The 15,274-nt window shown below is 47.1% G+C and overlaps 1 protein-coding gene across 3 annotated transcripts in view; it reads left to right on the forward strand.

Annotated features, from left to right (window-relative positions):
* APOM (apolipoprotein M) overlaps positions 1–15,274 on the forward strand; it is a 48,920-nt gene that overhangs the window by 7,455 nt on the left and 26,191 nt on the right. Inside the window, exons 1-2 of one of the 3 annotated variants that reach the window (XM_069237143.1) lie at positions 1,452–1,649; positions 6,189–6,346. In XM_069237143.1, the coding sequence (XP_069093244.1) occupies positions 1,578–1,649; positions 6,189–6,346 (230 nt within the window). In that variant the 5' untranslated portion in view covers positions 1,452–1,577. Of the gene's footprint in view, positions 1–1,451; positions 1,650–6,188; positions 6,347–15,274 lie in introns of those variants that run through there. The other 2 variants (XM_069237142.1, XM_069237141.1) reach the window with 2 other exon arrangements.

Genomic DNA, 15,274 nt, shown 5'->3' on the forward strand with positions numbered 1-15,274 from the left:
AGCGCTGATTCATCCTGCATTAGGTGGTTTATGTGTGAGAGAGAGAGAGATAGAGTGAGAGAGAGAAGGGAAGAAAGACTGAGGGAGTGTGTGAGAGCGCGAGAAAGTTTCTTGGGACAGGGGAGCGAAATATCCAGAACCACGACATCAAACAGCCAGTGGCGTAACAAAACTGGAACAGAACATGGAGTTCCTCCCCACCCCCCGACCTCACACAGGCCAAGTGCTGTGCTGAGCCCTCCACCCTCTCGCACTGCGGTGGCTGCGGGGTCTTTTGTTACGCCCCTGAAAACAGCAAGCCAAGCTTGGAGGCGGGGCCAGAAGGGCGGACGAAACCGGAACGGTGCTAAGAAACAAGAAGGGTTAAATTGTTAAGGAATGCCCCGGGTCACCTTGGTATTAAAAGGGCAGCGGGGCATGCAAGGGCTTTTCATACTTGAGGGGGTGGTTGCTGGCTGTCAAGAAGCCACCAGAATGCAGAGATCAGTTGCCAAATATATTGATTAAAGCACCTTGGGAGCTGAAGCCCAGGGGACAGGGGTACTCCCGCAACAGGACACTGCCTCTGCCCGTGAAAGGGCAGTAAAGACGACGCAGTCAGTTTTGTCCAGCAGTGGTCAAACACTGGTGGTGGGTTTGCGGTACTGAGAGGAGCCTCAAACCATATGAGCAAATATCAGTTTTCTACAGGCCGTACCTCGGAGACGCCAGAGATCCAGGGTAAAGTCTGCCAGTACCCCTGAATGCAGTGCTTAATTTAAGCCGGTGATTTCTGGTGTAGGGCACCGGCACTTATTTTTTAGGGCCGGCACTTATTTTTCTGTCTCACGCATTTACTGCGAACAAAATACACACATGGGTAAGATGGAGGAAGAGAAAATCGAAGAAGCGTCACAACGAGAGAAAGTTGCAAGAGTGAGCTGAAGGGGCAGGGAGTGGCTGTAAATTGATTAAAGAGGCCCTGGATAGAGTCAGGATTACGCTGCCTCAGTATTCTAATTGTAGCAGCCACGTGATTGAGAGGAGAGCTCAGGGCTCCGGCACGTTTTTATTTACAAATTAAGCACCGCCTGAATGGATGGTGTCATTAGAGCAGAATTTTCGAGAAGCTGGTAAGTCTGAATGGCCAGTCAGTGGGCGCCCTCGACAGCGTCAGAGACTGTAAATCTTCGACCCAAATCTGAATTCTGCAGAGGGTGCTGCCTCGTCTGAAAGGTTACTAGGGCTGGGACAGAGCCAGTCACGTGTACCAACGGTACATCTGGAAGGTTTAGTCTTGAGGAAACCAGGCCCCTCAGCCACTATTTGGGCTGGAAAAGAAAGCCAGGAAGGGGTACGGTGCCCCTCGCACCAGTGGCCCGGCGCCACACACCTGCTGCACTATTGATAGCTCCGCCCTGCCTCTGAAGGTTAATGTTATACGATAGACTCGGTCACGTGACAGGCCGGTAGGGTTAGGGAGGGGTCACTCCCTTGCCTGGCGTAGTTTACTTTAGCCTCCGTTCTGTAATACATAACTTATGAAGTCCCTGGTTTCCAAGGCGAACGGCCGCTGGGGGTGGGCGGGTTAGTCAATAATGGAATTTTTCGGAAAACAGGAGCCCTCTGACTTCTCTAAAACACCACTTATTCAGCAATGCTGGGTCACGGTAAGTAGAGTAGGGCTTGGACAGAAAATAGGCCCGCCCCAAAATACAAATGGTCCCATTAGCGATTCAGATAACTAAAAAAAAGTGTTCCACCTTTGCAATTCAGGCCAGGTTTCTATTTATAAAGACACGTTGTATAATGTATGACAGGCTGCATGCATTTTTCCTTGCTGCAGGCAATGTTTGTAGTAATATCAGAAAAATCAACACTAAAACTGGCCCAGCAGACCATAAAACAGGTTCACAGCTCAACAAACAGACCAGGTGCCGATCTCTGAGACCAGATTGCCCTATGAGCAGGACCACTGGAATTATGCGATTGTGTGGCCGCAGTCATTTCCCTTTATTGTAGATTTGCTGCATTTGCCACATAATCCACCCGCCACACAATCTGCAGTTTTTAACACAAAAAATGTTTCTAGCTCAAATGGTTCAAAAGTTAGTGAAACAGCTGCAACACGTGTTTTGCAGCGCAGTGGAAGGTCCTTTGCAAAAGTTGACTGCTCACATTTCTGTAGCTTATTGGTATATTTAGGTTTTAAACTGGTACTAAAGAGGTACAAATAATGCTCAGACAGGGTTACCAAGCTTAGAAATGGCAAAATAATGAAGTAATACTATCACAAAATATGCTGCGTAGTTTGCCTTTTCTTCCCGCATAATTTACTCAATTTGCCACATAATTTGACCCTCCCCTGCCACATAATTCCAGTGGCCTTGCCTATAAGTAAGCCAGCCAGCCCAACCTTGCTGGTGAGCGCTGTGGGGAGTAGGGGCATTAAGTAGGTGTGCAGGCTGAGGTGGTCACAGTTGTGATGGGTGGAGGTACAGGCGAGATGGGCACGTGTGCAGGTCGGTGGGTGTTCTTAAGTGTGCAGGGTGGATCTACACAGCTGCCCAAGACAAGCAGCTGCGCAGTCTGTTTTCTTTATGAGTGAGGGTTAGTAGGTGTGCGGGGTGAGTATTTAGGAGTGTGAAGGGCAGATGTTTATAGCTGCCCAAGTCGGCTAGGTGCCCAGGGGGAGTGTTAGCTCCATGCAGTGTTTGTGCTTTGGTGAGGAAGGTGAGTTGATTTGCAAGGTGGGAGAGCGAAGGTGCACAAGGTAAAAAGTTAGGGTGGGTCCTGGGGTGAGTCGCGAAGAGCTTCCACGACTGGCTACAGAAAAGGCTACCTGGCCACTGAGGCACCAGTGAGCCCTGCTGCCACCAGCTTTACCCCCGTGGGAGTAGTGGTGCTTTTCACAGATGAATGGATGGATGGATTGATGAGTCGGTGAAAGGACGAGTGAATGGATGGACAGCAGTCTGAAGCAATGGCTGGATTAATGAGTGGGTGAAAGGATGAGTGAATGGATGGATGGAAAGCAGTATGAAACAATGGCTGGATGTATGCATGGATTAATGAGTGGGTGAAAGGATGAATGGACGGCAGCATGAAACAGTGGCTGGATGGATTAATGAGTGGGTGATAAGATGGAGTGAATGGATGGATGGACAGGAGTAAGAAACAATGGATGGACGGACGGTCGCAAGCATATGGATGAAAGAACCAAATTTAAGCGCCATCTGTGGTGAGCCGACACTGCCCGACATACCTCGTGCCCTAACTGAGCCTTTACATGACCCCTTCCAGCTCCAGGGACAGGACTTTAAGTGGGGAGGGCCTCAGCCCTGGCAGTAATTAAGAACCCATTTGGGAACGGGTCCCTGTAGGGCCCTATGTTCATGTCCTGCATCTCACTGGCGAAACAATTTTCAACTGCTTATTAATTACTGTAAAATCCCTCGAGATATTCTGCGTCAGCGATGCAACCCCTGTTTACATTTCACAAGCGTCGCTTCATCTTGCATCCCCTGGAGGATCTGCCTTTTACTGGAGGTATTGTTTCTGTGTTTGTTTCATGCACCATGTGACTCTTGTCTGAACTGAGCTCCGCCGGGGGTCCGGGTGGCTTCCGGCGGTGGCTGGACTGAGAGCTTTGAGTGAGGCCGAAGGCGGTGCGAGCTCCGCACGGTGCTTGTCTGGGGCTCACCTTGAACTGAGCCTCCGCCGGGGGTAACCGGCGGAGGCTCAGTAAGTGTCCAGCAGAGGCTGCAGGAGACACGGGTCTGAAGGGGGGAGCAGGAGAGATTGAGACGCTCCGAAGACCACACCCTTTCCGCCGACCTTGGTACTGTCTAACTCAGCATCTCATGTTTTCAGGGTTGAAAACGAACATTCTGTTTATTCATAACAACATCTTTATTACTCATTTAACTGATGCAGCTCACAAGCAATGGCAAAGCCAGTTGGTTTGTCCTGTTTTATGTAAACATGTTTGTTGGGTGACATGTCTGGATGCAGTAACAGTGGCCTTACAGTGAGAGACCAAATCCTGGGGAGGCAGCTGGCACCATAGCTTGTCCATCCCCAACAGCCCAGTTAAACTGGACCCTGATTACCCATCCCCTTATAGCTCCTTTGAGCTGGACCCTGATTACATATGTCCCTATAAAACTGCTAAACAGGACCCTGATTACCCATATCTCGATAAAACTGTTAAACAGGACCCTGATTACCCATATCTCAATAAAGCGGTTAAACGGGACCCTGATTACCCATGTCCCAATAAAACTGCTAAACAGGACCCTGATTACCCATCTCCTTATAGCTCTCTTGAGCTGGACCCTGATTACATATGTCCCTATAAAACTGCTAAAAAGGACCCTGATTACCCATATCTCGATAAAACTGTTAAACAGGACCCTGATTACCCATATCTCAATAAAGCGGTTAAACAGGACCCTGATTACCCATGTCCCAATAAAACTGCTAAACAGGACCCTGATCACCCACGTCCCAATAAAACTGTTAAACAGGACCCTGATTATCCATCCCCTGACAGTCCTGTCACACTGGACCCTGATTACCTGTCCTCTGATAGCCCTGTTAATCTGGGTCCCGATAGCTCACCCCCAACCAGCTTTGTTCAGCTAGACCCTCACCACCCACCCCCCAAAAGCCCTGTTAAACTGGACTGTGGAGGCTAGCTTTAGCACTCCAAACCTCACTTTTTCGCTTTGGTGAGTCCCTTGCTTTGTGTGGGTTGTGGATTTTGACATCAAGTGGTTGTGGAATTTTTAAATGGAAAATCAGCAAACACAAATGTCCAATCTAGAGGGTCCGACGTGTCATACAAATTCTACTTCATCGTACCCTGCTGCCACCAATGACTTGTTTTGTTTAAAATCTATGTAGTGAGAACCCACAAGTTTTGAAGACTTCTGAGAACACCCAACGGTTCCCTCATAGGGTAACACTGTGCACTGACCTCAGTGTTACTTAAAAATCTAGGGGCGTATTTACAAGAAAGTGGCCCATTGGTCCCGATGCGCCACTTTTCTTGCGTAGCCTCTGCCCCACCTAATGACACCATGGTTGCGCAGTATTTACGATAGGGCGCACCATGACGGTTGCTAGGACAATAATGTCAAAATATTTGAAGCTATTGTGGCGCTTTGCTACACTAACATCAACATTGTTGACGCAAGTGCAGCAAAGCACAGGGAGGCCCATGGATTAAAATGGGGGCGTCATTTTAATGCCTTTTCTGAGCAGGTGTTAAAAATGATGGAAAGAATGGTGAGGTGAAATTTTGTAAATTTCACTGCGCCATCTTTTCGTGCCCCTCTTCATCGGAACGCCCTCCTTGCATACATTATTCCTGGCGCAGGCATAATGTGGTTTACAAAGTGGTGCAATACAAGCAGTGTGCCACTTTGTAAGTACGACACGGGAGGAAGGCCTCCCTAACATAGCCTTAGCTTTAAAAAAATGATGCTAGGGCCTGCGAAAGGTGGCGCTAGGGGCTTGTAAATATGCCCCCTCGTGCCTAATATATAAACACTACAAATATGTTAGTTTCTGCATCATAGCCCTGGACGCTGCTTTCATCGCCTGGGATTTTGTTTATATCATATGTCTATCTGCCTTAGTACTCACATATTGATAATGTGCATTTTGTCTTTGACAATATAGCACTGGTGGACACCCAGTGTATTGTGTGTGCACTTACAGTGTGAATACTCACTGAGTCATGTTGTTTCTGAGTGTCTTTCCCACACTACCTCCTGGGCTAAGCCTTCTCTGCTCTTTCCCGATATCATGTGTGAGTCAAGTGCTCCAAATTAGTTAAATGGTTATTTTATTGGAGTGCACTAGCACTGTGCCCTGCGATGCTGGTTGTAAACAGCAGTACCCATAGAGGACATGGTATAGTAATCAGTACCTGCTGTAGAACCCCAACAGAAGGCCCCTTTGAGGAATGGCTGGATAGGACTGGTGACTGGTGTTGGTAGAATGGCACAGATGTACTTACATCCTCATTGTGAATGATGTCACAGTAGATCTCAAAACCCCAGATGGCATCATCCAGCCAATGTACAGAGCGCCTGTTGTTGGTGATGCAGGACCGAGAAAAGGGAAGAGTTTTGTTTTCTGCTCTGGATGACCCCTCATATGCCACAGACATGTCTCCCACTCTTCTCACTCTCTCACAGTTCCCTTCACAGTATTACGGAGACTGGTATTTCATTGCTGCCGCGGCATCGAAGATCTCGCCATCGCTGGAAGCCTACACCATGGTGGACAACACTCTCTTCAACATCAACGAGGAGACCAGACCAGACCGACTGCTGCTCCGGGCTGCCATCAGGATGTAAGTCATGCATTCCTTAAGCTTTTGTAGAGGAGAATCATTACAGGGTGCCACCGAGATAGTCACTGGGTGTCCAGCCTAAACTGGGAGACTGGTCCCACGCCACTTTGCAGTGTTACAGATGCTGGGCATTGTCTGGTTGGAGTAAGGAGAGTGGCTGTGCCATCAGAAATGCCAGCTACCCGTGCACTCTGGATTAGGCAGGGGGATACAGAGATGGGCAGAGGTGGCACTCAGTATGTGGCTTTTGTCCCGCGTCTTCCCTGGCAATGGACGTTTGCCACCTGCATTGCACCGCATTATTGTTTGACATGGTAGATGGTTAAATGTCACAACAGAATGAATAGAGAGAATGGGGGTGGGGGGCACCCCGTAAGGAAAAAATAGAAGCAGGTGGCAATGGAGGGACACCTTGTAAGAAAAAAAAGAAGGGGCATGGGGGCGCACTCCCCATAAAAAAACAAAGAAGCGCAGAGCAACACTCCCCCCAGGAAAATATTAAAATAAACAATAAAAGCAGACCATGAAAACCCACAAGCACACCCGGAGGGACGTTTACAAAATAAATAAGTAAATAAAATGATAAAATGCTCTTCCTGGGGAAACATGGCGACAACAAAATCAAGCATTAGCAAAGCCAAGAGGTCTTGCCTTTAGGACCTATTGACCTTGCCAATTCCTTTTGGCCATGCCCTAAAGCTTCAGGTTTTTCCTGACTGTGTGCAGCATCATCAAAAAGACATTTTAAAATGGTGCAATGGTGCAACGATGGGACTGCTGCTGCAGGTTGTATCATTCCACTGGTACACAACTCAGGCACCATTGCTTTTATTTTGTATTTACCACTCCAAGATGGCGGATGCCATTTTTTATCTACGGATCCAAGATGGAAGATGTCACTTGGAACAGTAAATAAAAAAATATTTATTAGCCCGAAAAGTGCACATTTTAAAAAATACCACAACAGTGGTTGATGGCAACGGGGAGCAAAGGAGGGCAAGGAGGGGCCAGGGGGAGAAGAACACGGAGATAAAAACACAAGAGCGTGGGGGAGTGAAGAACACAGAGTGTGGGGGTGAAGGGAGAAGCACATGAGAGAAAGAGAAGCACACCAAAGTGACTGCAACATGTGCGACAGGGGAGAAGTTCACAAAGGAGAGAACAACACAGCACAATGGGGTATGAGGAGTAGTACATGAGAGAAGAGCACAGAGCATGGGGTGGGCACTTGGGGGAACATACAAGTGGGAGAAGGAGAGCTGGAAAACACACGCACTCTCATGGAATGTTTAACCAAAAATAAAAAAAGTGTTCCCTAAAAGTGAACAGTGGTAGGATAGAAGCCAGGAAGAAGCAAACAAGTCAGAGTGACAATAAAGTCAACCAAAGGTAAGGAGTGGGTGGGGTTTAAGTCCCTTCAAGTTTTTCGTAAGCCCATACTAGATGTTTTTGCATTCAGACAGCTGGTGCTGTCTGGTAGGCTCGAACTAGCAAGATTGGCAAAGCAAATAGGTCTGGCTTTCCCTGTGTTAATGCCCACAAATACAGGCACGCATAAAAGCCCACGATCAAGTGAAATTGATGGGTGTGAGGTGGGCATGGTTAAAAGGCCACTATCATTACAATAGGTTAGAGCACTTGCACGCTCTACCTAAAAAATGAGCTGGAATGGTGAGAGGTGAGAACACCATGAGTGTTCAGAGGATGGTGCGAGGAGCGAAGCAGCATACAAGGGAGAAAGCTACAAAACACATACACTCTCATGAAGTGCTTACCGAAAAAGAAAAAAGGAGTGCCTGACGAGTAAGCAGTGGAAGGACGCAAGAAATGACGCCTTGACCTAGGGGAGGGACAAGCACAAGAACAGGAAGGAAAGCCCGCAGAAGCTATCGAATAAAAAGCAAGCAAATGAGAGTGACAATAAAACCAACCAATGGTAAGGAATGAGCAGGCTCTAAGCACACTGTAAGCTGATAATATGTCTTTCCTAAACCAGACAGCTTGTGCTGTTTGGTAGGTGACGCCTAAAGAACAGGAGGTAAGCAGCATAAGTGAAGCAGATGGATATATTGCCACTGAACAAACACCACTTTAAACAGCGCACTCCTATGAGTCTCGCAGAGATAAGGCCACACATCTGTTTGTGTGTCTGCACATCACGTAACAGTACCAGCATTTCACAACAACAATCTCGTTTGTAATGGAAAGTACCAGCCCAAAGGTTCTCAGGAAGGCTGCTGTGCCCTGACTGAGAAGGTACTATCAACTTTATGCAGAATTACTGAACCTGCACTCTTTTTCACTACATTGTTCAAAGGTTCATAGGAGACAAGCCTAAAATGCCACTGATGGCCAGCAGGTCACCCGTAGATGTAGCAACCAAGGGCTTAACACTCTTAACTACGTCTCCAGCATTAAAAGCCTTCATTCATTCATTCAGTCATTCATTCTGCAGTTAGCTTCCTGTGTCTGTAGCAGAATGAAAATAGAAGATGGAGCAGCGCCTGCTTTTCATTCATAAAGAAAAGAGGAGGAGCAAAAATATACCACACCTTACGGCACAAACAACTGGAGGCATCCCTGCTTTAATTTTGATACACCAATATTCAAGTATGAGAGCATACTATGTATTAGGGGAAAGTCTTCTTATAAACTGCAACAATTTCTATTTGAGGCCCTTACTGAAAACATCAGGATACAGAAACAGAGAACTCCCTTTCCTCAGGTAACTCCAGCACCTTGGGTGATAAGCAGATTTCCCCTTTCCCTGTTTATGGGGGGACATTGCAGTAGGACCCCATCACAACACTAGGTCACCCTGACACAGAATGCAGTTCTGGTAGACATTTACTTCTCCAACGGCGCTGCCAGTGTGCACTTTTAAGACTAGGGCCCTCATTATGAGTTTGGCGGAGGGGAAAGCCCGTCTGCCAAACTCCCGATCGGGTGGCCGCCGCCATAGTGGCGACGACCCCGCCTGACCTATTCGGAGTTTCCCGCTAGGCCGGCTTGTGGGCGGAAACCTCAGATTTCAGCCCTAGGCTAGTGGGAAACAGGCCACAGCATTGTCTCTGGCTCGTAATCATGCCTGCGGCAATGCTGTAGCCTGCAGGATGCACCAGCACCCTCTGCACAGCAGACAATGAACATTGTTAAGGTGCTGGGTAGGGGGACCCCTGCACTGCCCATGCCATGCACTGCCTATGCCAAGGGCATGGGCAGTGCAGGGGCCCCCGGCACCTGTTCTCCGGCAGCCTTTTCATGGAGGTGATACCGCCATGAAAAGGCTGGTGGAGAACAAGGTGGTAATCCGCAGGGCAGCGCTGCCCTGGCAGATTATGATCTCTGCCACTGCCAGGCCATCAGTATTACTGATCCTGGCGGTACTAGCGGTCTGGCCGCCAGGGTCCTTATGTGGCAGTCAGACCGCCACTGCAGCGGCGGTCCTGACAGCCACAGCGAGGCTGGCGACCTGAAGACCGTGAGCCTCGTAATGAGGCCCTAGGTGTGCAGTTTAATCCTTTAAAAAGAACTAGCGACATATTAGCTAAATATAGCTTTATGAACATTGTTTACATGTTCTTCTTCTTTATTGTGTTACTCCACTCTGGGAGATTTTACTGTAAGTGCTCTGCTCTAAGCCCTTCATAAAGAGCTTGTCAAGCCCCTTGCAGCGCATGGGTGTGTGTCTCCCATCTAATGCTTTGATAAGAACATCAATTGTTTAAAAACATTTTTGTCAAACAGTGAAGGTCATTGCCTAGCCAAGATGAGGCAATAAAGAGGTTATAAGTAGAGTAATCCTTGAGTATTGTCTCCAGCTATATCATAAGTAGCTGTTACTTTCCAGTTCTTAGATGGCTGAATCCTTTAGTCAATAATGCACCCACACTCAAAGGATTATAGAACATAATTCTGTGTGGCAGTCTAAAGCAAACAGCATTAGTCTATTGCAAGTACCAGGGTGGTTTTACCATGTGCTGACATACAGGCAAAGGCAGACTGAGAGTCCAAACTTGGCTTCTTAACAAACAACCCATTAGGTAAAGCAGGATCACAATATATTTTCAGGTGTTGGTACTGGCTTTATTCCTGGGAGAGAGGTCCAGGTGATCCACGTCATCGGTGGAAAAGGCTCTTGTCAGAGATAGGACTGGCGAGTTGGCATAAATGAAGTTCCTTATAAAAAAATCAATTTTTTTCTTTACCTCTTTTCTTGGATTTATTGTTTGCTAAAGTCCAGTCTGAGCACACCTTGTTAGATTTTAAGAGCTAGCTATATGAAGCGCTGGTCACAAAATACTGGTCGCAATGTGTGACCAGTAATGTTTTTTCACCAGTATGGTATTTTGCAAAACAACCTATGTACTAATATAGGTCGGTTTGCAAAATACTAATTCGTAGTGGGTTGCAAATTGACCTACCTCATCAGTATTGAGGTAAGTCACAATGTGCGACCCAGAAGAAACCTTAGCCATCACAGAGATTGCTGGGGGTATGCAAACCACCATGTCTCTGATTGCTTTTAAATAAACTAATCTATTTTTCATGCAACCCATTCTATTACAGGAAAACAGGATGCGTTTAAAAAAATGAAAATATAAAGTAACAGTTTTAAAGAGAAGATTGTGGTCCTTGGGACCACTGCCTCTCTTAAAAATGTTTTTTCATCATTTTGAAAGGGGAAGGGATCCCTCAGGGACCCCTTCACGTTTGTGAATGGGTTATCACTACATGTTTGTAGTCCATAAAATATTATTGTTTTGCTATTGGATTTCAGTCACAGAATATTAATGCATAAACTTTAGATTCAGTATTTGAAAGTGATGCCCAAAACACCCCTTTCAAATACCCAAATGATATTGGATCGCAGACCCAAATTGCGATTCGGTAAAATTTTACTGAATCACAATACGTGCTTTGCACATAGAAAAAGGCATTTTTGCAATCGCAAACAGCCTGATTCTGCAAAAAGGGCCGTTTGTGACCATAAAAAGCCTTTGTACATGTGGCTTCTAGTCCCTTGTCTGTGGAATGACAGACATGAAAAAATCAGTTGCTAGGGATTCTTCCAATGTTAGTAATTTCTTACCGCTAGAAGTGCATAAGCGTCTTGATAGCCACTGGGACCATTAACCTCAGTACAGAGCAACCTAATACTTTAGAAGAATCCCAAATTGTTGCATCTCTTTTTGAAATCTAAGGTCCTCATTATGAACATGGTGGGATAGCCCACCACCGGCCATGCTGACGGTCGACAGAAGACTGCCAGTGGCGGTGGCAGGCATCCCACCATATCCTGACGCATGGAGCCTCACTGCCATTTATGGCAGTGAGGCCTGCCATGCTGTCGGTCGATGGCGGGGTGGATGCTGCTCCACCCTCCCCGCCACGTCAGCCAGATAACGCCACGCCTATAATGATGCAGTCATACGCGTGGCGGTGTATGGAGGCGCGGCGATGCCGGCGGAGCAGCATCCAAGGAGCCCGTTCCCTCCCAGAGCAGCGGAAGGGAACAGGTAAGTGCTGCCCGAGAGGGAGGGGGGGAAGGGTGTGTGTGTTTGAGTGAGTGAGTGCATGGGGGTGTGCGTGTGTTTTTGTGAACGGGGGATGTTTGTCTGCATGTATGAATGCGTGTGTGCATGTAGGAATATGGGTGCATGTGGATGTGGGGGTTTGGGGTTTGGGGGGACCTGTATGGAGGTGGGAGGGTGGGGGATAGTAAGTGGGGGTTTGGGGATGCCTACAGGGAGAATGGAGGGAGGAGGGATGGAGTTCTGGGGGTTTTGGCGGTTCTAGGGGTATTGTGGCAAGGGGGGGGGGGGGGGCTGGTGTGTTACATACAGGTGACAGGAATGAGAATTCCTGTCACCTGTATGCTTTCCGACAGGGATTATCTGGGATGTATCCCGCCAGGAAATCCCTGGTGGAAATGGGATCATTATCCCACCGCCAGTCTGGCCTCCACTGCGGGTCAAAAGTGCCTACCGTCGGCCTGCGGTCAAATCTGGCTTGGCGGTGGGTAGTAGTGAACTGGCTGCTTTTCAGCCAGTTCACTACTGTGTTCATCATATGGGGGTCTGAACCGCCATGCTGTTTGCAGTAATGACCGCTACCGCTGGCGGGGCGGTCATTACACCATGCTCATAATGAGGGCCTAAATCTTGAATCCTCGTGGAAAAGGACACACCAAATAAATAATAGGTCCAAATGAGTATGAATGTGCTCAACGTTGTGCAAGTCTGTTTCCTAAAGAAAAAAGGTGTTTCCAGAGGCCCATGGTATGAACACAAGGTAAGACTGAAACTAAGGCGGTCATTATGAACATAGGGGGTCCTGACCGCCATGCCAGCGGTGGCGGTAATTACCTCCACTGGCATGGCGGTCCAGACCGCCATATTATGTCCAAGCCGGGACCGCCACAGGCGGAACTCCGCCATGGCCAGGCTACCACCGCCAGGCAGCCTAATGATGGCGGAGTTCCTTATCTGACAGGGCAACGCTGCAAGCAGCGCTGCCCACTGGATAAAGAACCTGTGTCCACCAGCTTTTCCCTGGCAGTTTCCCCCGGGGAATGGAGAATGGCAGCCCCAGGGCCTCACTGCACTGCCCATGCACTTGGCATGGGCAGTGCAGGGGCCCCCATGTATAGCCCCGTTGCGCATGTCACTGCCCGATTTACGGGCAGTGATATGCGCAGCGGGTGCTGCTACACCCACCGCACTGATACATTGAGCCGTCGGCAATGTCCAAGCCCAGCATTCCGCTGGGCCGGCTGGCGGAAACACTGTTTCGGCCTGCTGGCCCAGCGGACTGTTGATTATTCGGCCGGAGGGTTCCTCAACGGGCTGGCGGTCTGTGTTTAGACTGCCAGCCTGAATACGGCGGGAAATCCCGCTGTGTTCATAATGAGGGCCTAAAGGTAAATTTTAGAACATATCTGGGATAAGCCCAATAGATGAGGCACTTTTATTATAAGAAGAATGTACATGGAGCCATGATTTATGCTGCATGCAGCTTGCTACTTGTTTTACACAATCGGCTTTACAAACCAGCACTGTCTGCTTCTTTTAATAGAAAATGATTAATTGTTGGTAAATACCGTTTCAGTAGGATCTACTAGATGTGTGTAGCTTCTGTTCTCAACAAACATGTATATTTTAGAGCGCTCGCGTACAAATGTATGTTAAAATGTCAAACTAACTATATAATAATGACACAGAATGTTTCGCTTAATTTGCTTTTAATCACATAATTTGCCATTCAGTTTGTCATTCCATGCCTCATAATTTTGGCAGCCCTGCCCCGCAACTAGGTTGCCCACTGCTATGTAATTCAAGAGGTCCTGGGAATAATTACACCACTGATGCAGATGGGATTGCCAAACTCAGATAGATATGCTCCAACTAACCCAATCCTTCTGGTAATTTTAGTGCTTGAATGCACTTTATAAAGTCTGGAATAAATTGACATTTAATGCAACTAAGACTTACGCGACAGGGCGCAAATTCAGGTGCAGTCATAACCTTGCTTTAAAATATGGACCCTTGTGCATTGCCTCGTCCATCTGCAAAAACTTCAGCTAATATTTCACTAAAGTTTCTGATTCCATTAAACACAGAGGTGACAAAAGCAAGCTTTCACTGTTATTGTATTATTTGTATTTAGACCAATTAACCATGTGCGCCTTAACCCAGAAGGATGAAGAGCACAGTTTAAAGGAGTAAACAGTGAATACACAATAAACAGTAAAAGATCTGAACTAAATGTAAACAAGTTTAGCATGATTGTGGGTGCTGATGAGAAAGGAAAGTGCTTCTAAGGAATTCCCAGTCACCAGCCTCAACGGGGTGACTTGTCCAGTGCGTTTGTGGGTGACCTGAGTCAGTGAATGAAAAGGAATGGAAGACCTTATAGCAATGGAAAACCTAATTGCGGGGCAGGACCCACTAAATTATGAGGCAAGGCAGGGCGAATAATACAGCAAGGAAAGGCAAATTATATGGCATATTATGTGATTAAAGGCAAATTATGCAAAACATTCTGTGGAATGACATTTTACCACTCATTCTTGCCCGAGGGCTATAAAATATGTTTCTTGAGAATGCAAGCTATACACATTCATCAAATCCTATCTAAAATGTTATTTACCAGTTAATAATGTTCTCTTAATAGCAGCACAAAGTTCCCTTTTGTAAAGTAGATTGGATAAAACACATACAAAGTTGCATTCAGCATAAATCATGCAGGTAGTTCCCTCTAGTAATAAAGTGTGTGCCTCGTCTAGTGGACGTATCCCAGATATGCTCTAAAACGTGCCTTTTGTTTTATGCTCACCTTGCATTCATATCATAGGGCCTCTAGGAACACCTTTTGCTGATTAGGCCTTGATTAGGAAACAGTCCCTGAACAGCGTAGCACAGTCAGGCATATTCCGACCTATTATTTATTGGGTGAATCCCTCACAAAGGTCCACGATAGGACTGAAGACTTAGGCTTTGAAAAGAGGTGCAAAAATGTAGGATTCTTCTAAAGTTTCAGGGGTAGATTTACTAAGAGTTTTCTTCGGGGGTGTCACTTTTGTGGCGCAGCGCAGCCCGAGCACAAAATACGTTTTTTTATTTACTAAGCCATGCAAAGTCTTCTTGCATGGCTTTGAGTGGTGTAGTAAATACAAAGTAATGCATATCGCTGCCTTGCATTACCTTGCGTTGGGAAGGCATTCCATGGGTGGAGCATGGGGACTCCCATGCACCCACCCATTGATTTTGGTGCATTCCCGGATATATACAAAGATTTGTAAACCTGGAAGGTGTCAACATGCTGCGACTTCCTCAGTGAGGTGTAACAAGGAGAAATATCTTTATTTCTTCTATTTATTGCATCCATGTATGCTGCATTTTGAGGAAATGCCATTAAGGACTGTTA

This window comes from Pleurodeles waltl, chromosome 6 (assembly GCF_031143425.1).
Source record: "Pleurodeles waltl isolate 20211129_DDA chromosome 6, aPleWal1.hap1.20221129, whole genome shotgun sequence".
Classification (NCBI taxonomy): domain Eukaryota; kingdom Metazoa; phylum Chordata; class Amphibia; order Caudata; family Salamandridae; genus Pleurodeles; species Pleurodeles waltl.